At 39.0% G+C, this 24,286-nt stretch overlaps 2 protein-coding genes across 11 annotated transcripts in view; one reads left to right on the top strand and one right to left on the bottom strand.

The window, feature by feature from the left end:
- Positions 1-52: 52 nt before the first annotated feature.
- On the top strand, positions 53-8,147 carry EXOSC8 (exosome component 8). Its single transcript, XM_052671040.1, has 11 exons — positions 53-121; positions 479-515; positions 1,934-1,997; positions 3,152-3,225; positions 3,796-3,841; positions 4,850-4,955; positions 5,040-5,085; positions 5,343-5,439; positions 6,197-6,317; positions 7,411-7,517; positions 7,936-8,147. The coding sequence occupies exons 1-11, from the start codon at positions 105-107 to the stop codon at positions 8,049-8,051; spliced, it is 831 nt and encodes a 276-aa protein (XP_052527000.1). The 5' UTR covers positions 53-104; the 3' UTR covers positions 8,052-8,147.
- Positions 8,073-24,286, bottom strand: part of SUPT20H (SPT20 homolog, SAGA complex component) — a 35,476-nt gene continuing 19,262 nt past the window's right edge. For 5 of the 10 annotated variants that reach the window (XM_052671015.1, XM_052671011.1, XM_052671009.1 and 2 more), the window contains exons 15-23: positions 23,918-23,950; positions 21,414-21,531; positions 19,407-19,515; positions 18,991-19,158; positions 16,890-17,202; positions 15,695-15,849; positions 13,319-13,374; positions 10,051-10,156; positions 8,073-8,625 (exon numbers count right to left, since the gene is read on the bottom strand). In XM_052671015.1, the coding sequence (XP_052526975.1) occupies positions 8,522-8,625; positions 10,051-10,156; positions 13,319-13,374; positions 15,695-15,849; positions 16,890-17,202; positions 18,991-19,158; positions 19,407-19,515; positions 21,414-21,531; positions 23,918-23,950 (1,162 nt within the window). In that variant the 3' untranslated portion in view covers positions 8,073-8,521. Of the gene's footprint in view, positions 8,626-10,050; positions 10,157-13,318; positions 13,375-14,657; positions 14,804-15,694; positions 15,850-16,889; positions 17,203-18,990; positions 19,159-19,406; positions 19,516-21,413; positions 21,532-23,917; positions 23,951-24,286 lie in introns of those variants that run through there. The other 5 variants (XM_052671017.1, XM_052671012.1, XM_052671016.1 and 2 more) reach the window with 5 other exon arrangements.

The following is a 24,286-nucleotide window of genomic DNA, read 5'->3' on the forward strand; positions in this document are numbered from 1 at the left end:
GCCGCCGTTTCCCCGCCCCGCCGTACCGTGCCGCCAGCTCGGGCTTCCGGGCCGGGCCGCTGCGCAGGTCCGGAACTGCGGCCGCAAAGGACGGCGGTGCCGCCATGGCGACGGCTTTCAAGTGAGTTGGGGCGCCGCGGCCCCTGCGATCCCCGCGCCGTAAGGGAGCGGGTCCGTTCGGGCCGCGCCGCTTTGGGGATGCGACGTGGCGAGGGCGGGGCTTCTCGTCTGGAAGCCGCCGTTGCGGGGTTACTCGGTGACGGGGCTTCGCGAGGGTCCGTGGGTGGCTGCGTTAAAAGCAGTAGCGCTCCGTGGGACCGGGAGCTCCCGGGTCCTTCAGGGACCGCGCTGCTGAGCGGTTTCGCTGCCCGCTTTCGCTCTCAGGTGCTGCGTTGCCGAAGGCTCCCAGCTCGCTTTTCCCTCCTGTGCTCTCGGTGGGAGCTTGCACGTGAACCCCCCCCTTTTCTGTCTGTTTTAGAACAGTGGAACCGCTGGAATATTACAGGAGATTTTTGGTGAGTAAAAGATGGTGTGCGTGCATACCTCGATGTTTGCAGCTTTCTTTTGCGTGCATACGGTTTTTAAACTTGGAATCATACAGTCATTAAGGTTAGGAAGACCTCTAAGGTCATCCAGTCCAACTGCCCACCTGCCACCAACGCTGCCCACTGCGCCACCTCCCTCAGTGCCCTGAATGTCTCCGTGCATTTCTTGAGCACCTCTGGGGACGGTGACTGCAGCACTCTGAGAAAAGATTTCCTGCTACCCAACCTGAACCTCCTCTGGAACAGTGTAAGGCCATCCCTTCTCATCCTATCACTGCTATCCATAAGAAGATGCTGACCCCCACCTCGCCACAACCTCCTTTCAGGCAGCTGTGGGGAGCGATAAGGTCTCCCCTGAGCCTTCTCTTTCCATACTGAACAATCCCAGCTGCTTCAGCTGCACCCCACCAGACTTGTGCTCCAACCCTTCATAGCTTTGTTGCCCTTCTCTGGCCTCAGTGTCTTTCTTGTCCATGTGGAAACCTGAAGCTGTGAGGGAAAAGCATAAACCTTGTCAAATTGGGGAAAAATGGTCATAAATCTTTCAGAAGTTGTTTTTTCTCCTGCTTGTGGCATTGGTACCACCACAGGTTGTGTTCCTATTTAACTGCAGGTGAGTAAATACTTTCATTGGCTTTGTGTCTCTTTTATAAAGGCGGGGCTGTCAGATGCTGCTAAATGCTAATAGAAAATATTGCTACTGACTGCACATCATAACTGTGAAGGAAATCTGCTAACTTTCTGTCATGCAATCTGCACGTTACTGAAACAGCCTCGACTTGGAAATGAGTACAGTATTACTGCAGTTCTTGTAATTGAACCAAAAGTCTCTGATTTGTGAGAAGCTTGAACTTGTGATGAATAGTAGTCCAGCTCTAACATGGAAATGAATTGATGCTGCTTTAAATTTAAGATTCAGGTTTTGTTGTACAGTGTCTGACTTGGCAGTATTTAGAGGTGTTATGTTTGGTCTGATTCACGCTGACCTTCATTGTCAGAGTTCTGCTGGGTGAGAGTAAGGGAGCTGTAGACGGGTAAAAACTGTCATTTTAAGTCATCAATGAGTATCCATTTCTGGGTGGTTTTCTGAATCTAGCCTGTGGTACTTATCTTTGAGACAGTCAGTCTGTTATATTAATCTTCTAAATAAGTTAAATAAAAAAAAAATTGTGATCTACAAGCCTAAACTGGGTATCACCTGATAGAAAAACAAGTTGGAATAAGATTGACCTTGCCCTAGCAATTTTGTAACTATATTCCTACTAGAAGAAAAACAATGCTTTATTTTTTCCTTTAATAAACACATTGTTCTGTTTGATATAATATGCTATGTTTGGTGTGTTCTTTAATCAAGTGTTTACTTGATTACCTCTGTAAATTTTGTTTAGAAAGAGAACTGTCGACCTGATGGGAGGGAGTTGGGTGAATTCCGAGCAACCACTGTCAACATAGGTAAGTACTTTTTTGGAATGTCTTTAATGATTCTACAGTTCTATTTAGGAACATGGCTTAGTGGTGATGAGTTGACAGTTGGAGTAGATGATCTTAGTCATCTTCTCCAACTTTTAACGATTGTATGCATAATAATAATGGGAGTAGTATTAATCTCTTAATAGCTCGTTAATGATTTGCTTTGATTTGTCAGTATTCCTAGTGCTCACATTTTGAAACAAGAGAGCATTTTTATTTGTAGTTCCAACAAGCATTAAAGATAACAGCATGCTCACATCTATTCAGTGCTTCTCCTGGGCTGGTGTGCAAAGCATTATTTAGGAGGTCTTGGAAGCTTGTCTGTTTCAAAGATGAGCAGCTCACACTGTAGATGCTGAAAGCAGCATCTGTGTCAGCACTGACCAGTGAACAGTCAGTGCCTGTCACCTTGAAAGAGTTGGGCTCTCCCTGCTCCTGTTTTATTCAAAGTCTAATGAGCAACTGTCTCAAGCAGAGGCAAGATAACTCTAGGCAGTGAGCAGAGACCTTACCTGCCTTTCTTGGCCATCACTTTCTAAAAGCACTGTGCAGGTTAGCATTAAACTGCCATGGAATGGCTGCTGATCATGGCTCAAACTGACACTGCAGGTTTTTTCCTTTGTCTAATGTTGCCTTTTCATGAGGTCTTGCTGTAAGCCAGTCAGAAGGTGATGTTGTCATTGCCATCCTTGATTAGTAGTTTGTAAGTTTCCCACTAGTAGCTGGGTTTTTTGCTTTGTGTGATAGCATTTTCTTGTAGTAGAACACTGAGTGCTTTTAATTTAAGGGATATTTTTAGTTCAGATTTGTATTAATGAGCCAAAAATAATATGGTGATCATGGGAAAGCTGGATCAAGATAATGAAGCGGACTTATTTGGTAACATTCTGGGGGAAAACAGTAGAAATACATTTTGGGTAATGGATTCAGCGATTCTCAGCTTCAATTTTAGGATTGCTAGTAATCCAGTATTTTGACTGTTTGCTAGAAAGGGAAGCTCAGCTCCCATCTTGGGTCATCAAGACTTTGCTGAGACTGGTTTAGAATAATGGAGAATAAACACTGTAAAGGTGGGTGTTAAGGATGTTAAGGATGAAAGAGAACAGATTTTACTAAACAGCACTTTCTCTCTTCAGGTTCAATTACAACTGCAGATGGTTCTGCCTTGGTGAAGTTGGGAAATACTACAGTAATTTGTGGAGTGAAAGCGGTATGGTTGGTTTTGATTTTAACCTGTCTGTTAGCTGAGTTTGTACATTCATTTGTAGAATGCCTCTCCCACAAATAAGATACCAATAAGATACCAGTCAGACAGAATTACAGTCTTTCACTTGAATTATTTAGTTGTCCAGTGCAACTTGTACATTCAGAGAATGTGTGTGTCTGTGATGTGTGCTGTGCGTAGGGGAGGATGTGCACAAGGATGTAAGAGCTTTTCTCCAGAAATAACAAACAGAGTAATTGATGAGTTCCTTCAGATTGATCCATAAGTGGGTTGGTGAAGAGCTGGCTGAGCTGTTGAGTGCCTTGTTAGCTCAGCTCTGGTGGCCTGCCATGAACCGTGAGACAAATCACTTCACACCCCTGCAGCAAGAAGTTGTCCCATAGATAAAGTAGAGACAGTTTGCTATCTATTAACTTGCAATCAACTCATTAAAAATAGCTCTTTTAACTCTAACTGTAATAGTAACTGGCAAGAAAATGATACTTCATAAACGAAATAGCAGGAAAATCATTTTGAACAGAACTCAGCTCTTCATTTTTACCTTTTTTATTCCAGGAGCTTGCTGCACCTGCAGTAGATTCTGCTAATAAGGGATATATTGGTAAGATTTTTGGTATTGTTCTTATGCAGATCTTTTCCCTTCAGCTAAAGGGCTGTAATCATGGGACAGGTTGAGTGTGCTGTGAAGGCCTCTTAAAAGAAAGAAAATGGTTAGCACTGTATTATCTTCCTTGAAATCAGTTTCCAAATTGGCATTCAGGTAGTGGTGCTTCAGAAATTTCAGAACTTCCCTGCTCTGCTGTGAGTTTTCCATGCAAAGATGTTCTTTTTCATTCCTGGTTCCAGCCCAGGTTGAAAATAAACCTCCTCTGAGGGGTAAGTGTGTATGTTAGGAGGAGGAAGGTAGTTCATCTCTGAAATACAGCGCTGTGAAAGGCTGTGCATCTTTATTGAAGTCTGAACAGACAAAAAATGCTTTTTGTGAAAAGAGTGAACTAAAATCTACTTATTTCTCAGGGAACTGTAGAAATTGAAGTACATCTGCATTCCTGTGTGATTTTTAACTCAGTGGAACTGAGATCTTCTGCAAAATATATTGTTTGCAGTGAACTTGATACTGGTCTCAGATTTTCTTCTACCCCCCATGAATGTTTATGCATGTTTTTGCTTTCAGTTGAAAGCATCAAGTTTTGACAGTTGAAGAAGAGCAGAGAGCGTACCAGTAAAGCCAGGCAGTGGGATGAATGTGGTGTTGTTTCATGATTTAACCAAGAATGTTTACAAACACTTATGAACACTTATGAAGAACACTTATGGAAGAGTTTGTATGTGGTCATGATATTCATAGCAGGAATACAAATGGAAAATGCTACATATCAGTGTTGGCTTTCCAGTGGAATATGTATTTCCAACTACAGACTTGTAGAAGTCCTTTACTACAAAGTCACATTGGATTTCTTTTTTGAGGGGAGAGGTAGAAAGGCTTGATTGAAAAAGTCTTGGTTTTACCTTTTGTTTCAAGTATATAAAGTGGTATTAGAAGTACATATTGTCCTATTTCTATTTCTGAGTTCCCATTAGTTTATAACTAACAACCTTTGCTCCCCAGTTCCAAATGTAGAATTGCCATCTCTCTGCTCAACGAGGTTTCGCTCCGGACCTCCTGGTGAAGAGGCTCAAGCAGCAAGCCAGTTCATTGCAGATGTGATTGAAAAGTAAGAGCCATTGTGCTGCATGTAAAATGCAAAAAAACTGCGGGATGGGTTTCTGTTCCCTGGTTTACACTCATTTTATTTTAGTTCACAGATAATAGCAAAAGAAGATCTGTGTATTGCTGATGGCAAGGTAAGTTCTGTCTCCAAATGAAGAGGGTCATAGTAGCAAGATCAGAGTGTTACAATTTTAAAGAAAATAAGGGGGGGGTTATAGATTTTGTTGAGTTTGTTTTTTAGTCAGCATAGATTTATTTATGTTTGAAGTGTAAAAATTTCTTTCTCATGTGAGAAATAAGTATATTTATTCATGTGGCCCGTGTTTGCTTAGATATTGCACTATTTATTTAGCTGCTGTAATACATCACATGTGCAAACCTTTTTTGGTAGCTTGCTTGGGTGTTATACTGTGATATCATATGTCTGGACTACGATGGGAACATCTTGGATGCCAGTACCTTTGCTTTGTTAGCAGCACTGAAAAATGGTAAGTCTTTTGTGGCGTAAAACACACTGACTACTGCTGCTGGCAGAAATGGCCACTAACTTAAATATCTTACCTTGTTCATCTTCCCTTGCTTATTGATCTTGTGTAGGCAGAATAAGTTGGGGGCTTTCTTGTTTGGCAGAACAGAATATTCCAGGCTCTTAATGTATTGTAGTCTGAAATAAGTGTTTTTATGCATGCAATACATTGATCGATCTCCACAAGATGTGGGTTAAACACACATGTAGGAAAGCTTAAGGAGAAGCTTACAGTAAGGCTTCCTTTCTTAGTGTGACCTGCATGCCTTTAAATTCCCGTGGCTACTTTGCTCTTGATTTCCCTGTCTCCAATACTGTATGGGTTGACAAAGAGTTATCTGATGATCAGATTTTGTTTTTTTTCTAGATTTATGAAACATCTATATGTCCTGTAGGCTTTTTGGGTGGGAAAAATGCGTTTTGTTAAAGATATTGTAAGTGTATGGTATTTTGGAAGCAGAAAATGCTTCTGTGTAAGGAAGAATGTTATATACTTACTTGAACAGGTACTTCTAAGTTAAACACTTTCCTTGAATTTAAAAAATGCTGTGTACAGGAGCACCAGTAATGTAGCCACGACTCTATTCTCATCTGTTTTCAGTGGCTTATCAATATGGTAGTAGAACAGCTGAACTGTTTCAATAGCCTTGGATATCTCTGTGCCTACTGAGAACAGCAATGCTTAATATCGTACCAATGCAGTGCTTTCGTTTCTTCAGTGCAGCTGCCGTCTGTGACTATAAATGAAGAAACTGGTTTGTCCGAAGTTGATTTCAAGCAGAAGAATCCCTTGGTTATCAGAAAGCATCCAGTTGCCACGTCGTTTGCTATATTTGATGAGTAAGTCTGTAACTGTTTTGTACTTAAAAAACTGCTGAGTGTGTAAAATCACAGAACCACAGAATGGCCAGGGTTGGAAGGGACCTCAAGGATCTTGAATCTCCAGCCCACGTGCAGGGCCACCAATCTCCCCATCTAATGCTAGACCAGGCTGCCCAGGGCCCCATCCAATCTGGCCTTGAACACTTCCAGGGATGGGGCATCCGCAACCTCTCTGGGCAGCCTGTTCCAGCACCTCACCGTTCTGTAAAGAACTTCCCCCTGAAATCCAACCTAAATCCTCCCTCCCTCAACTTAAAACCATTTCCCCTTGTTCTGCTGTTATCTGCCCTTTCAAAGAGTTGATTCCTCTCCTGTTTGTCAGTTACCCTGCAGCCTTCTTTTCTCCAGGCTGAACAAGCCCAGCTCCTTCAGCCTGTCTTCACAGGGGAGGTGCTCCAGTCCCCTATTACCTTTGTGGCCTTCCTCTGGACCCTCTCCAACAGCTCTGTCTTAAAAGAAGTAGCGAAAACCAGAAGGTGCTTAGGATGACAATTCTGCATGTCTCATCCACTTCTAGTGAAGAACCTAGTGAAGGCCTGTTCCTCTTGCCCTTGCTACCAAGGCCTGTCCTGCTGATCTGTAGTTCTGTTATGAAAGAGTATGCAGCAGAATGAAACAAAGTCTGTCCAACTTCTTCCTGTGACTTAAAGCAGAATGGTTTCCCCTGCCTAAGACAAGCTTGAAAAGTAGTCTAGGATTGAAGTTTCTGGAATAGGTATTGTGTGTTTATGCAGTATTTTTGAGACAAAAGAATGCTAAGAACAGATAATCTTTTAAAAGTGTGTATACATAACTGATATAAAAGATGGTAATTTTTGAACAGCTTATATCAAGTATTTGTCAACAGAGGAAATAAAAAATATCGGTCCAGTTAGAATAAAATCTCTTGATAATGGAAACATATTTACCCAACTTGAAATATGACCAGCACTCCTACGTCCTTGTTTCTGTAGGTAGGGAATCTGAGAGTTCAGGGTAATCACATCTGATAACTTGGTGATATTTATGGTACATCACAAACTAATGGCTGCATATGTTTCTCTTTCAAAAGCACATTACTCATTGTGGACCCAACTGCTGAAGAAGAAGACTTAGCAACTGGAACAGTGACTGTTGTCACAGATGAAGATGACAGACTTTGTTCTGTCCACAAACCAGGTACTTCCATGCTTACCACACAAGAGCTAAGGAAGAGGATGGTCTTTTCTTGACCTATATGTTATGTACCTGCATTTCTTTGTAAAATGTGGGCCCTTTATGATGACAGATTGCTTAAGTACTGATTAAACCACTTACTGTTAAAATCCATCTTGAAGGAGGCAGCATGACTGTTAAAAAGTCATAACTGGTCCTTTGTATAGCAAAAGGCAGATTTTGAGCATGTCTGCATTTTAGCCCTAATGTTTCTTTCCTGTGCTTGAGGTTATAGCTGGGGAAGCTGTATAACTTCCCAGGTGAAAACTGCTGCTTGGGAGAATTACTGTATCAATACTTTGATTTGGAAAATACAATTAGGGATACGTAACTGAAGTACAACTGGAAAACCATTTTCCTTTTTTTTCCTCCCAATTCTTAGGTGGAAGTCCTCTGACAGGAGCCAAGCTTCAGGACTGTATCAGCAGAGCCATTACGAGACACAAAGAAGTAAAGAAGCTGATAGACAAAGTAATAAAAAGTATAAAGCCCAAGTGAACAAAAAGATCTTTTCAAAAGTGGATTTATAAAAATTGTATTTGTTACGGTGTTCACAAACCTTTTTATACTAAATAAACAAATACTAATACTACATTTACAAAGTTCATTTTCTTCTAAAACGTTTTTCACCCTTTTACTATGTACAATGCTGCTGAATGGTAAAAAATACAAGATAAAACATTCTGTTAAAAAATTAAGTGACTTACGGAAGCCAGACCCCAGCTGCTTTATTGATGAAGTCATTACATTACGTAGGAATGGCTTCCAAGGAGTTCATCTTTTTTCAGTGTCATGTCAAAAGTTCAGCTTCCCAACAACACTATAAAATACTGATTTGTTTTTAAGCTTTATCCTTTTTAAACAGGGAAAAAAAAAAACAACCCACGCCTTTAAATCATTTTTATACTAAGGAAAAAAAAAAGAGAAAGTCTCAGGATTTTGGAGGGGCAGGTGTGCCTCTTTTCCTTTTACTTTTTGAGTGGCTGCCTGAATGCTGCTGATGTCGTAGATGAGCTGCTTGTGCTGCTGCTGCTGCTGCCATAGCCATTTGATGCTGCAAGAATCGCAACTGCTGCCACAAAGGAGGAGGAGAAAAAGCTTGTTAGTGTTAGCTACAAAACTATGGCTCACGTCAGAAAGAACGACAGTAAGGTGGTGGTGGTGGGGGAAACAAAAATGGAAGTGCTAGGTGAACAAAAGAAACATATCATGTGCAGGGGGGCAATGAGTACAGTCAAGCAGCACCAGTGGCACAGAAGCCTGAGGGCGTCTCGTGTTTTGCACACATTCTCTAACAGCTACTTCTTCGCCCTTTCTGTCCATTGCAGTAACTCAGCAACTTCAGGAAACATTTGGTGACGCTCTTTTAGCATGATGCATTTTCCACGCATGTATTATTTTCTATGTACCTCACAAGGAGACTCTGCAGAAGTATTTTAATATTTTCATCGACCACATGAAAGACGATGCTGAAGGAATGCTTTGCCAGAGCTGTTTCTGCATGCTGCCTGTAGCTGCACTACATTTGAACTTGCAGGTGCTTACAGTTTTGTTGTTTTGGAATCCTAATGGCACCTGGCAGTTTATTTAGTAATGTGCCACAAGCACTCCTTGAATGTTACCAAATTGGGAAGGTGGATGGCTTAAATGAATAAAAATAAATTCAGTGCTCCAAGCTGAGAGAATCACAGATTTCAAGTCTTATCACAATCATTTGCCAAAAGTCAGAGGTTTGTTTCTTTGTAAGACCATATGACAGTTTAAAAAAAAACAGAAAACAAGATTTTCGAATTTGGAGCTAAGAACTGTATTACTGTGTTCTTTTTTTAAACGGAGTGAAGTTGCTGGATTACTTGTATCTGTTGCTGCTGCTGCTGCAAGGCTTGTTGTTGTTGCTGTTGTAAGGCAGAAGAGAGCTGGAGTCTCTGCTGAGGAAGGCTTTGCCCAGGTCTGTTCATGGCAGAGCCAAGCTGAGACAACACTAAGAAAGGAGAAGGGGAAAGCAGGCAGGTCAAAGAGGTCAGGTCAAGTTTATCAGGGTAGGGAAAGGAAGGCATAGGAAGAACGTAACAGAAAAGGAGAGTCACAGAATTAGTCTGAGTAAAACTGGAAACAGTACAGAATAAAATATACGTGATATACATACTTGGTTAGTTAGAACATAATTAGATTATGAAGTGCTTGTGGAGACACAAAGATTTATTATACTAGAGGTTCAGCACACAGTTGAGCATTCCTCAATGAAGTCTGGCATGGAATTTTCCTGTATTTTGTTTTCAGATTGGATGTGACAGCAAAATAATAAACTGATTACACTTAACTGCCAAACAAAGCAGAGAAGTGCATGCTTGGAAAGTGAAATATTTCTTGTACAGTTCATATGCTGATAATACATAGTGGGTTGTTCTGATCGTCTTAAATCAGAAAGACCAAACTTCATTTCAGTGTGAGTTTATCAACGTACACAGATACAAAGGGAGGCTCAGCAAGCACGTACCTGTGGCCTGAGGTTGCATGAAATTCCCTACTCCGGTCAGGTTAATGACAGCAGCTTGCTGGGCAGACAATGCCTGATCTTGATTTGATGGACCTTGGTCAGACCCCTAGCAAAAATGAAAAGCTTGATCCTTATTACCAAACTTTAGTACAGGTAAGTAAATAAAGCCAGTGTGAAGACAATCTTTTAAAGTGCTATTTAAAAACATTTAATTCTACCCATCACAGTGCATTTACATACAAACTATTCTGGAGTTGCTACTGAAGCATAACAAACAGATGCTAATGCCCCCAAACAGCTGTGTGGGAGAAATGGTATTATGTTCATTGCCCAGCAGAAGTCCCATGCAGATAGCAGCTTCCCTGCTGTCAGGCAGCAGAGATGACAGCTTATGGTTGTAATGGCATCATGTCTTTTCTCTAGCCCAAAGCCTTCAGGTGACACCTGAAGCCATCTATATGCAAAAAATCCTAACCAGAATCAAAACGGTAAGCATAAAAACATTAAACTGTGTGACATGTGCCTCAGTGATAAATACAAATACTGCTTTTAAAGTTTTGTTTTCTAAACAAAGTAGCTCTGACCTTAATCACACACATGGACTTACTGGAACCTGATCCAGTGTCTACTGATGTGAAATGGTGCTGCATCACGCACTTTTCTAGAACTTGAATTATGCATTTATTCAAGAGGTAGGAAAATAAAGTATGTATTACACATATGACTTCCAGAAACAGCATGGCTAGTGTCTTAAGGAGGAAAAAAACCCCACCAGTTTTTGAGCTGGTACCTTTCCAGCAATTGCAACACTTCTTTTGAATGACCGTATGAAATAATGCCAGTAAGATTCAGGCAAATTGGACTAAAAGACTGAACACTCAGACACGCATCATCATCTCACTGAAGACCACAGAGAAGACTTACAAAGTCACAGAACCAACACCAGGAAGAAAAAGCTTAAGTAAGAAGTACCTATGTATTCTGTTGGCAGCACAGGACATTTTTGGTCTTTTTGGGCCAAAGTTTTTTTTGCACTAAGCAATTGCTTCACAGCCCTGTGAACACATACTTTCCTGCCCTTAGTAAAAACTATGGGATTTAGTATACAAAGCTCATTCTAGCTTTATGACCACTAGCCCTAAACTGTAAGGAGCAGTAAAAAAAACCAGTTCCTCGGGGCAAGTTAGCCAATGCAGAGAGATGGATTTTCTCCAAAAGAACTTTCTGTCATAGGAAGGTCTAGGCTCAAACCAGCCTTTGTATGAATGCCCTTAATGATAAATATTTAGAAAATAAAACCCAAGAGAACGAGCTTGCATCATTTTTTAGTAACTCAAAAAGTAACTGACGTTTGGATTCTAAGAATAAATCCCTTGGGGTTGTACACTGTGAAACCATAGCGAATTCTGCGTGCAGAAGTCCTGCATATCTGGAAAGACAAATGTAGAAGCATAAAAGCAGAGCAGCTAGTTTTCCTAAATTGCTGTACGGGTGCTTGTAAGAGTTTTACACAGGCAGTACCAACCACTCAAAATCTGTCACTTTGAAGACAGATCAGATTTCCACTGCAATTTTAGACCTACACAATTCAACCAAACTGCTGAGTTTCCCCCTCTCTCCTAGGATGGACACGACGTTGATGATGATGTACTCCCTGGAGAATTAAAAAAGTAATAATCCTTTAAAATTGACTGGTTTACAATTGTTGTTTGTGAGGAAGTCTCATAGAATCATAGAACCACTAGGTTGGAAAAGACCTTAAAGATCATCGAGTCCAACCACAACCTAACCATCCTACCCTAACTCCAATAACGCTCTGCTAAATCATGTCCCTGAGCACCACATCCAAACGGTTTTTAAACACATTCAAGGATGTGTTTAAAAACATGGGGAGCCTATTCCAGTGCTTCACAACCCAGTTTTTCCTGATATTCAACCTAAACTTCCCTGGTGCAACTTGAGGCCATTTGCCCTCATCCTGTCACCAGTGAGGAGAGATCAACCCTGCTCTCACTGTAGCCAGATAATTTTAAGATCATTAAAATACATTTTAATGTATTCTACTTAATGTAGTAGATTACACCAATATCAAAAATGTTTTAGTAACTCAGAAAGTCTTCAAAAGCACTGTAAATTAATTTCACATTCTAAATATTCCACTGAATTTTAGCATATTCCTCTAAGAACCTGCAAAGTCTGATGCAAAAACTGTTAAAACAATCTTGATTCCACTTCCTTAACCCATTTTAAATGCACTGATTTTCAGCCAGATTATTTTTGGCATACCAGCAACAGACGTAGTGTGAAAGGGGATACTTCAATTTGGAATCACATAAATAGAAGCACTCAATTTTATACAAGTACTTTACTCTGGCATATCTGCCTCCTGTGCTGTCCCCTTCCCACAGCTCTGGAGTGTGTATGGGAGTGGCAGAATGAAGTAGGTAATGAAGCTGCCCATGATCTCCTGCTGGGATCCATTTTTTGAAGCATGGTGCAACATTTCACAGAATCATAGAACAGCCTGGGTTGAAAAAGTCCACAATGATCATCCAGTTTCAACCCCCTGCTGTGTGTGCAGGCCTGCCAACCATCAGACCAGGCTGCCCAGAGCCACATCCAGCCTTTGTGGCATTTTGGAGCTGCCACCTCTGCAGTAATTAGAATATCTAGAAATTACACCCTGTTCTGCCCTGAAATGGAGTGGAGACATAATAAGCACCTTTTGCTCATGTTTCTACCTGTACGTATGCTTAAAGGAAATAAAATATTTACAGACCTTTCGAACAGCCTATCCCACATCAAATCTTACTTTCATTGCCAGCAGCAATTTGAAGTCAACACTGCACCTACCTGTGCATGTTCATGTCCACTTTTAGGCCCTACAGGCTGATTTTACTGTACTGTTTTTTGCTTCTCATGTAAACATAACATTAGTTTAAAGAAAAAATGATTTGCAATAAAAACTCAAACACAGTATTTTTGGATGAATCCCTTGAATTCAAATGTCAGCATTTCTACACTGACACTGAAAATTAGCTGCTTTGTTGTGAGTTGAGAACGTAATTTTCACCTGACATCTTTATGGAAATAACTTTTTCCTCCCATTTTGAATGTATTAAAAAAAAAGAAATCAATTAACAATTGCAGGAGATGCTTTATCCAATCAACTGGCTTCAAAGATTCGTGTGGGCTAAATATAGTAAACAGCACTAAGCATGGGTCTATAGCAATGTAAGAAAGGATTGTGTCCACGTGTATCAATTACCTGTAGAAGATTTAAGGGCCGAAGATTTGATGCATTTTTCAAACCAAAAGGGCTGCCTGTTGAAGAAAACATCTTTTTATTAGTAGAAAGTCTTTACTTATTTATACATGTGTATTGCAATCAATACACCCTTCCAATGGGATTATTTGTAAACATTTTGAAGCTGGAAAACTGGCAAACTTAAATTTTGTTTTTAAACATGAATGCTACATTTTCCTTTAAGTTGAAATGTTCACAGTTATCCAGATTTAAAGACAATTGGCTGTACAGAAAAACTACTGAACATTGTACACCGTAACCTGCAACCTCTGTATGCTTTTAGGACAAAGATGAATGTGAATATTATAGCAGTTCTTTTTCAGTGATTCTCCTTCTGGCTTTGAAACATTTTACTGTTTGCACAATAAAGTAATGGCCAGGAACTGAATGAAGTAGCAAGTCTGCTGGTTCTCAATCATTAAAACCACAAAACCCTGATCAAAACCTTAGCAGCTGCCCTCCCCTCCTAATGCCCTTGTGAAGATGCAACTGACTCATAGGGCTTTTGGCATCACTCCCCATGGAACTCTTCCAAGCTGTGCTAAAAAGGTTTATATGTAGTTATCTGAGGTGGGTACCAAACTGATCTGAATGCTCCAGTAAAACAGTAGCTGTCAAACAGAATCCCCACTGAGGTCTGCCATGGACTTAGATAACCTCTACTGTCATTTGTTATGTGAATGACAGTGTAGAGTGTAAAAATCTGTGACAAAACTGGCAAGGGTTGACGATGCCTAAAAGGACAGGATTAGAATTAGAAGTGATCCTAATGAGCTGGAAAATAAAGTCCAAAATCAGTGACATTGAATTCAAAAAGGACAAACGAACAAGTACAAAACTGAGTAACCAGCTTTGCATCTATACACAAAGAAATGAGAAATTACAGAAGTTACAGGTATATCTGAATAATCCATATCACAAATTATAGAACACAAAGAAGAAAAGAACTTCTTCACACAGTTTACATTTATAAAACTGTCACAAAATGCTGCAGGTAACAAAATTATGAATGGGTTTCAAAAACCAATCAAGTAAGATCCCAGAATTAAATCTGCCACTGGTTATTAAGCAATCTGCAGCTGAGAAAGCCCCTCAGCTGGAGACTGCCAGAAGATGTACAGTATAGACCAAAGGATGCATCGCTTTACATCTGCCTCAACTTAAACTCTTCCCTAAGCATCCTCTAATGGCCACTGTCAGAGCCAGTGAGAACATAAACTGGGTGGATTTTTGGCCTAAGCCACTACAGCCAATCGTAGGTTAATGCAAAAAAAAGAAATGCAAATAAAAACAGGCAGACCTCACTTGGGGAAATGTTAACAGGAATGTTGTGGAAGAGATGAGATGCAGTTATTCTGCTGTGCTCCACAGTGGTAAATCAGCCAAGCTCAAGCTTGTGTCCAGTTTTGGGTATCACATTTTAAGGATCTGAGCAAATTGGACAGTCTAGAAAAGAGTGACAGGATTATGAAAGGTTTGAAAAATACAACCTATCAGAAAGACAAGACAAATGTGGGACACAACAGCATGTTTCTGACAGAAGGTAAAGAGAAATGGTGAACAACTATATCCTACGTCTGCACGGAATAGGAGAAAAAGTAATTCAACTTGCAATTAAGGAGATGAGCTGTGGTTAGAAGAAAACAGTTTATACAGATCATGAACTATTCTTAACAGCTACTGAAGGAGACTGGAATCTTTGTCAGCAAAAGTATTTATGGAGAGTTTAGATACAGACAGCTCAGTACGAGCTTAGACAGACCCAACATTGTCAGTGTAAGAGATGCATATTTTGATGTCCCTTCTATCCTCTCGATTCAGTAATCATACTTTCAGGTTCTTTGTCTTAGTTTATTTTTTTGAAAACAATAAATACTGCTTTAATAAATATTGAAGCATACTGATTTATTTATATAGTCATATTTGAAAGCGATAAGAAACAAATTAATTGTCCATCTAGAATTAAGTAGATAGACAGACAGAACAGAATAAAATACCCTGCACATTTAAAAAGGGAGGCCTCTTTCTACATTCAGTCATGTCTATTTCCACACAGTTATTACCAGTACCTGAATTTGGATTCGACCTTAAAGATCCTGCTGGGCATGTCAAGTATAATCTGGATGTAGAGTATATTTCCCCAGCCTAGCTTTTAATAGTCAATCTGTATTTGCCTACACTTAGAATGTGAAAAATACTTATGCTGTTCTGAGATGCAGAGCTGAAGTCATCAGATAACCATCCATCCACAAACAGCCACTTTGGCCCACTGTTCTCACAAGGTGTTCTCACACTGTCCCTCTCTGAAGGGTGGCTTTCCATGTTATTCACACTAACCTGCTTGAGAGGCAGACTGCATTGCAGCGGGCAGTGCACTTGGTACCAGACCTCCTGATGGTAAAATGCCACTCAGATTTATACCTGCAGGGGCTATGGCACCAGTGTTGCACCCCAACATAGGGTTTGAACCACTCATCAATGTCTGTGCTCCACTGTAGAAGAGGAAAGACAACACATCAAATCCAAGTGGTACAAGCAAAGCCAAGTAACTGAGGTTTTGCCCTCTGTCTTGTGGAAATTAATTCAATTGTTTGCCAGAAATAAGATTATGGATAAAGCATCAAAGCAGCGTAAAAAAAAATCATTATGCCTAGGGTATAACAAACATGTAAATCCATATTCCAGCAAACAATTTTCTATTTAGTTTAATCCATAGAAAAAGTAAGTGGTTCTTTTATTGTAGAAAAACTGAAAAGATCAGTCCTCAGAGTGGTTGGAGTACTGCACCAAAAAGCTGAGGAACAGCTCATGTTTTCCTCTAGGACCATATTGAAGTCTCCTCAGCTAATCAGCACTGATCAACTGCCAGCACCTCAGATAAGAAACTCCAGTGCCTGATAACTGCACTGAAGAGCATCGTGTATCTTACACAGTCCATCCTATACTGACCGTGGTATTTCCATCCAGTCTAAAAGCAGTTCACTTTATACCATATAACCTTCTCTCACCAGCAGCATTATTTCCTAATACTGCAAAATGAGCTTTACAGATTAAAGGACTTTTTACCTCAGTATTTGATTAAACTGTCAGAAAACGTACTCGCTCTTTCCTTAAGTTTTACACACTTTTCATTCATAGACATGTTAAAAATGAAAATCTTTCCATTTCTCATGTAGAGAGGTCTTAAACTTATGGCACAGCTTATGGAATTCAATTATATGCATCTGGAAAAGCTGGAAGTAAAATATTTCTAATGGAATTCTTTCAATATTTTGATAGTATAGGCCTTAAATTTCAGAAATATAAATAGTTTCTAGGGGGTTTTCACTTCAAAATTACAAAGTCAATGATCTTTTTGTATCACAGCTATTGAGAAACACCTATCCTCCTAAAGGATGCTGAACAGCTTTGTGCAAAAGGACAAAAAACCAAAAATGAAACAAAGAAAAATGAAAAAAAAAAACCCAACCCCATCCACCACCAACCAACCCACCCAGGACAAACTAAGAAATCATCGTAACAAAGAACTTACCACACAGAGCCCACTACATTGATGAAGTTAAGTCCTGCAGGGTTTGCCATGACCTGGGTGGAGGCTGTTCCTGTAGTAATGGATGTTACCATGGTGGAAAGAGGAATGGTCATTACAGGCAGTGCCTGGCTCAGAGACATCTGCTGCTGAGCAAACGGGGTTAACAAAGTGGGCTGAGGGGTGAAGCCTGATTCTTGGGGAGTAGGGGTGGCAGAAGGGGTAATAGGAGTTGAGCTCTGAGCATCAGAAGGGTGTGGGGTCGATGAAGGGGTGTTGGTTGGAGTAGGAGTAGATGGTTTAGGAGTTCCAGACCCTGCTCATTGAGAAAAATAAAAAGTGCTAGTTTGTTATAAAAGGCCTGCTGGTTTTCTTTTTTTTTTTTGTATAATAAGGTTAATGGACTCTTATTTAGCACTGAAATTTGTCCCATTTTTCAAATGGCAAGTGTTAATTTCTACATGACACGAGTGTTGCAGCACGCACTCAGTGTTAAGGATGCAGTATAATCACACAGAAAGCCCAATCTCCGTCCTTTAAGCCAAACACTGTTTTTTATCCTGCATTAAGAACCTTCCATAGTTTACCATACATTAAGTCATAACTCTATTTAGAAATACTTGAACCAAACCAAAACAATTTCTTAGCGACCGGCTTAACCTAATTAATGTTCTCTGTCCTAAAATGTTAAACACACAGCCTGTATGCGCTGCCTGCACAATAGCACCATGCTAAGAACGTACCATGGAAAACAACAGATTCAACAAAGAACAGATACTGCCACTAACTCATCATGGGGGTCACTCTGAATTTCATCAGATAGCCAAACTCCCATTTGCCAACTTCTGATCAAATAAAATGAACAACTTCTTTTAAAACAGGAACCAGATGATAATACTGCATCTTTACAAGTTACTGTTTGATGTCTTTACTTGAATGTAGTTTGTACGTAGCAATATTTGTTGTGGATGCTGTTAGCATAATTTATGAATAGAAAAATGAAACAAAAAAAAAACAACCAAAAAGCTCAGTGTTTTTCTCTCTCTCCCTTTAAAAAAAAAAAAGCTTTCATGTCCTGCAGAAAGAAAGGAGTGTGAATGTCCAGCTGTTGTGATCAGGGCCTTACTTCTTAAAGTAACAACTGTGAGCAGTAGATTTACACAATCCATAGCACTAAAATAAGCACTGAGTAAATCTGGTAGAAGAAAACTTGTCTAAGTTTTCTAGTTTTTCTTTGTGCAAAACAAGAAGGCAGAAAAGTTACACCTTTTGAGCTACAGAGATTTTAAATTATTTAATGAAAAAAATGCATATTATAACACTGTGCAGGATACTGGAATGTGCAGTACACGATTATTCATTAAAACTGAAACTGCAGCTATGGTTTCTTTGTACAGATCTTTTCACAAAATGTCTCAAGACACATACATATCTTAAAAATGGAGTTTGATCTATTGCTATGATTACAACGATCCTGTCAGTGTTAATGAAAATAATTAAGCTAGGATGTCATTTATTACTGAAATTTACATTTTAACACCTGAGAATACGGTGCTATCATCATCAGCATCACCACCACACTTGCAATCAGCAATGATTTGTAAAACAGTGTAGGAGTGTTTTAAAAAATCATCTTATAGTTTATTGTATCACCACCTTGGGACTGATCAGATTATATACATACACAGAGATACAACTGCATCAGCTCCTGTAACATTTAAAAAATCAGATGCTTAAATTATGTCAAGGCAAACTGATCTAACATACTGTTTTTACACTGGAGGAAAAATCTACACTTTGGAATTTCATCTCATCACATCATCTACCAGCCTTTCATAGAAGAGGAGATCATACTAATTGCATAAAAGGTATTAAAACGTATACACAAAGGGTGCATACATATATACAGAAAAAACAAACACAGTTACAATAAACATAAAAATACATACAGTGAACAAGAGACCTGCCTAAGGCTGCATAACTTATACAATTTAGGGTACACTGTACACTTAACTTTCATCATTCCACAGGTTAAGAAGTTTTATCCCAGGAAGCATTTATGCAAAAGCCTAAGATTTAATGGAGAATTTAGGTCGTGACTCACTTTGTGAAGAGCTCGCAGGAGACATGGCAGCTGGAGAGAGCATGCTAACTTGGTTAAGATCCATGGATTGTTTCCGAGAAAGACCAGGTGGCTTAGAAGAAGGTGGAGGAGGTGGAGGAGTTGGGGATTTTAGATGGCCACTTGACTGCTGTGGACTAAAGATATTACCTGAAAACAAGCGAACAAACAAAGTTAAGATGCCTTTTTGTTCTACAAGTACAAAATAACTCAAGTATCTTTTAGGATATGTGTTTGTGAATGACACAATCAGAAATTAACAAAGTGCTACACAAAAATCTCGTTTCACAGAGAAGATACTGACTTCTACAATGCAAAACTTTACTAAAGGGTCAGCATATCACTTTACAATAAGCAGAACGCATGGAAAGGAAATGCTCAAGTGGATAAATAATTACCTGAAGAGCTACTTCCTGAACTTGAAGGTAATTTGATGGGAGGAGGTCGGTGTTTTACACCTTTCCCCAATACTGAAGACTGAACAGAGCCTGATATACTTTCGGGCTGCTAGGAGGGAAAGAGAAATTAACACTACCAGAGCAATAACGTGAGCTTTCATGTATTTGAGAGATAACATAAATCAATTAACTGGCATTAGAATTCTCAAAATGATGACAGGATATCCCTAAAACATTTCAGGATTGTAGTTATTCAGAAAATAAGCTACTAAAAATGCTTTTTAGATAAAGTGCTTACCATCAAGAAGAAACTCTGTACTTCTAGAAAAAATTAAACTGAGAAAAAAAAAAATTAAGGTCTTTGTTTTTCTCAATTCTTTCTTTGCAACTTTTTACAAATGCAAGTGACAGATGCACTTGAATAAAAAAGACAGTTTACTCTTACTTGAAAAATTACGTTATTTCATTCATTCACCAGCTGCAAACATCTGCTATTCCAATCAATGAAGATCTCTGTTCCTAGGAATAGGAATCTGAATACATTCAGGAAAATCCTGAATGCGTACAAATCAATACTTTTTCTCACTGACTTCAGTGGGATCAGAATTTCTCTAGCCTGTTTATATTAAATGTGCTTAAAACAATTTGTGTTTAAAACAATTCAACTTCAGCAAATCAAATCTATAGTTCTTAGCCACCCACAAGAGACCATAAATCCATAATTTCAATAGCTGACATCATCAAAAGACTCAGTGAAACACATTTACATATATAGACTACATATAAAACATGTATCCAATAAATGAAAATGGTGTCTAAACAAGCCTACTATCCACAAACAATCTGCAACTAGAAAAATCAAGCTCTCAGTAAAGCAAACAGAATATTTCAGTGCTGGAGGCCTAACTTAGATTAACACCGGCTAAGAAATCAGAGCAACCACTGCTGTGCAGAATTAACTTTTCTGGAGAAAACACACACTTGCAGCAAAAAGAGACACTGCCCCATTTCTAACTGCTAACAAAAAGAGAACTTTGAGGGAAATTCTGAGCATTAGTTTCTCTTCTGCTATCAAAGACTCCTTTCTCCATTTTGAAAATAAAGACTAAAGCTCCATTCAAAATAAAACAGATAATCAAATAAAGCAAAATAAGTAACTCTGGTCCACCCTTCAGTGGAGGCTTGTACAGCTGGACTCTTCCAACCTAAGTTTTTCTATGACTTTGCACGTGTGAGCTGTGTGTAGATGTGTACACACACACACACACTCACGTGTAGATGTGCATATACAAATTAAAACACACTCATATTCTTTTCTGTAACTGCTGCAGCTTTTCTGGCTGACAGAAAGAACTCCCAGAGCATGGTTATGGCACTTCAGAGGAGTTATTTAGTAGAAAGATGTAGCAACACAAATAGCCACATGAGACACAAATTCATTTACTAGCCGAAGTTACACTACTGAATCTCACCAAGAAAGCCAGCATAAGTAAGGCACAGAGCAATGTCAACAAGAATGAAAGTTCAGGAATGTAGGAAATTTCTAACAGCTGCATACATATGAATATATGCACGTCCAGTTTTATTTGAAAATTATTCTCTTTAAATTAAGAGGAAAATAAGTTTTAAAGGAAAAAGAAAAGTTCAGAGACTGTATCTACTTTTATGTTTACTGATGCATTTTATATAACATACAGGTGCACTGTACCATACTGCTCTGGGAAAAGTTGAATAGAGAAAAAAGCTGCATTAAACCACTGGAGCTAACACTAATACAGATTACTGTAAAAAAAAGTCATGCCTAAAATACACAATTACTGAATAGTAGAAACAAAAGTACTTTTCTCTAACTTGCTCAATATATTCACCATAAATGATTATGGCAATGCATTTAAAATTAATTCAGCTTGAATTTTTACATGATTTCACTTACAAATGTGAAAGATGAGAATTCTCATAATTCAGTAATCAAGCATGAGTAAAAAATATTCAGCTCAATGAACTCACTTCCATTTCCTTCCCTGGAGAAAGATGACTAAGATTGATTGATCCACCTGAATTATGAAACATTTTCACAGGACATTTAGCTTCACTTTTTACCAACTCGTGATACTGGTTCACCACTCTGAAACAAACAAATACATAAAAACATTTTAAAAGACTAATAATTTGAAGATGATACAAACACACATGATACCTGAACATATAACTACGCATAAAAGGCACTTTAAATACATATCCATGTAAAATACATATACATAAAGACATATGCTCCTGGCTTCTGTTCTTATTCTTCTTCCTAATGCCAACTACAGCTCCTCAGATAAAGCAGTTTCCCACACGAAACTTGAGTTTCTGTAAGACCCATCTTACCAGAGAAACATATCCCACCCTTCTCAATCATGCCTTATTCACTTATTCACTGCGTTTTGGCAGTACGGACATTTGTAAACAACTGTTTTCAAGGATGAAGCAGAGGAAAATTTCAAAGGTCTCTGATGAACACCTTGAGAACTCACTAAGAATGGCAACTGCTTACAATGAACCAGACTGACACATTATTTTCACAAATATCCCACTAGTTTTGTTCTTCTTGCTCTTTCTGTAATGTTATATATATATATAAACATTAAAATAGGTTTTGCTGCTTACGTACGTTAACTATCTTATAAATTTTACAAGGGCTGCTCTGAAAGTAACTCTTCTACTGTTAGCCCATGACATCAGAGGCAGATGTTGGTGGTATGGCAGCAGAGGCTGAACCTTCTCATCAATATTCCATTACATTTTGTTGCTGTGTGACAGATGGCAGAAGAAGGGCAAGTCTGACTGAATGGTGTCTGACATGGAAGTACATATGAAGCAAAGTTGTGGAACTGAATGCTTCCATGCAAAAAACAACTTCAGCCATTAACATTCATCAGTGTTTGCTGAGCGTTTATGGAGACCAAACAGTGGATGTGAACACAATGAGATGATGGGTGGTGTGTTTCAGCAGTGGCAATAGCAGGTCATCTCCACTGGTACAGATTTTCATACATGTTTACAAGCAGGCTCTTGTTCAAGGCTGGCAAAATGCACAGCTAGTGGTGGTGATTCTGCTGAAAAACAGAATGTGTTTTGTAGCTGATAATTTGCTTTGTTAAATACTGTTACATTGCTCTCTGTATCTCTTGTAGTTTCCATGAAAATAAACAGGAGGCATTACCTTCAGAGCAACCTGTGTTTATGGGCCCCCAAGACAATTTCTTTTCACTCAGAGCAGCCAAGGAAAGCCAAAAGGTTGGACACACATGAACTGCATTTTAATTTGGTATAATATTGATGTAATATCCTGCCATAAGCAGTGGCCCAAGGCTTAACAACATAGAAAAGGAGATAGAGTACCTTTTCTGCAATTAGAACCTAGACAATTCAAAATTGAAGTGGGACAAGTAATAAAAAGCTATGTACCCAAACACTGGCCCTGCCCTCTTCCACCTCTAATATTTCCTGTTCTACTCTTAAACTCAACTGCTTATTCTGATAGAAGGATTTGGACAGAGCAGTAAATGTGATCAGGAAATCAATCATAAGACTGATCAAAACTAAACCCCTGTATTATTACTATTGTGCTGGTTTTCAGCCAACAATTCCTCAATTCAGCTTGCAGCACCAGCAATGAAAGCCTCTATCAGCACAAGGAACTAGGAAAGCAAATAGGTATTTTTGATCAATAAATTACTAAAACAAAGAGTATTATTTATGATTTTTTATGAACTCTGGGTTTCATCTCCTGCCAGGCATACAAGAATGGGGAACAGTTAGGGCACATGCACCACATCAAAGTCTCCTAAGAATGCACAAATGTGCAATCAGCATTGTGAGAAACTGCTTTTTAAAGGCTCTGCTTTCATATGCAAGAAGGTACAACACACACATCCAATAACATCAGGCATGCTGATAAATATTCAAAGAAATCCTTATTTTGCTACCACACAGTTATGACAGACAGCATTGCTACGCCAACCATTCTACAACCTAAGTATACTGGAGAGCTGTTTTGGTATTTGCTTCTCTAAGAAAGCTGAAAAAAACAATGAGCAGCATTAAAAAAACACAAATAAATGAAGTCCTATACCACTCTTTGAGCTGAAATTAACAACTTCCATGACTGCTAACTTGCCACATAAAATCTCAAGACAAAATTCCTTGTAGGAGCTCTCAGAATTGTATCATTACTTGTATGATCGAGAATAACCATGCAAACAGTGAACAACATGCTTGGAATTTAGGTTTTGGAACAAGCCATATTACACACTTGTTTTCCTCTGTATTTCCTTACTCATTAAATGTGGGAACTGCAGGCTGTCTCCTACCTACTATAATAGCAATTTATTCCTCTTATTTTGCTTATCTGCTCTGCACATTTCCAGAAATACAACATAAACAGTCACAATAGCAAAAAGGAACAAAATTAAGCATCAAGACAGCTGGCCTTATACACAATATCTGTTGCATATACAATTTACCTTTCAGCATCAGTCTTGGAACCAATGAGGAACCTGAAATGTAAAACAGTAAAAAACATCTTCAGTGATGAACTGCATTAAAATAGTATGATCTTTATAATTATGAACCTTGAAAAAATAAATATCAGTGCTATTCTCTTAGACTCTCTCAGAGACAAGAGATACTTTTACTCGTTTGATGGACTGGGTATTATTTAGTACCTGAAGTAACAACTTAGCTTCAATACCATGGGTACAACGCACGCATGTTGTCTAATACAGGTGCCTTTAAATTACACAGTAAAAGGTAGAATATGGAATTCTTTTTCTTTAAAAGAAATGGAAGCAAGTAACTACTATAGCATGGCTTCTGCTAAAAGAATAAATCAA

This window comes from Tympanuchus pallidicinctus, unplaced genomic scaffold, assembly GCF_026119805.1.
Source record: "Tympanuchus pallidicinctus isolate F22 unplaced genomic scaffold, pur_lepc_1.0 scaffold11, whole genome shotgun sequence".
NCBI classification, from domain to species: domain Eukaryota; kingdom Metazoa; phylum Chordata; class Aves; order Galliformes; family Phasianidae; genus Tympanuchus; species Tympanuchus pallidicinctus.

What these genes read in the sequence shown, in the direction of transcription:
- EXOSC8 (XM_052671040.1), top strand. An exon ending in TAATTTGTGGAGTGAAAGCG is followed by an intron (nt 3,226 to 3,795) that starts GTATGGTTGGTT and finishes TTTTTATTCCAG; the next exon opens with GAGCTTGCTGCACCTGCAGT. An exon ending in GTTAGCAGCACTGAAAAATG is followed by an intron (nt 5,440 to 6,196) that starts GTAAGTCTTTTG and finishes TCGTTTCTTCAG; the next exon opens with TGCAGCTGCCGTCTGTGACT.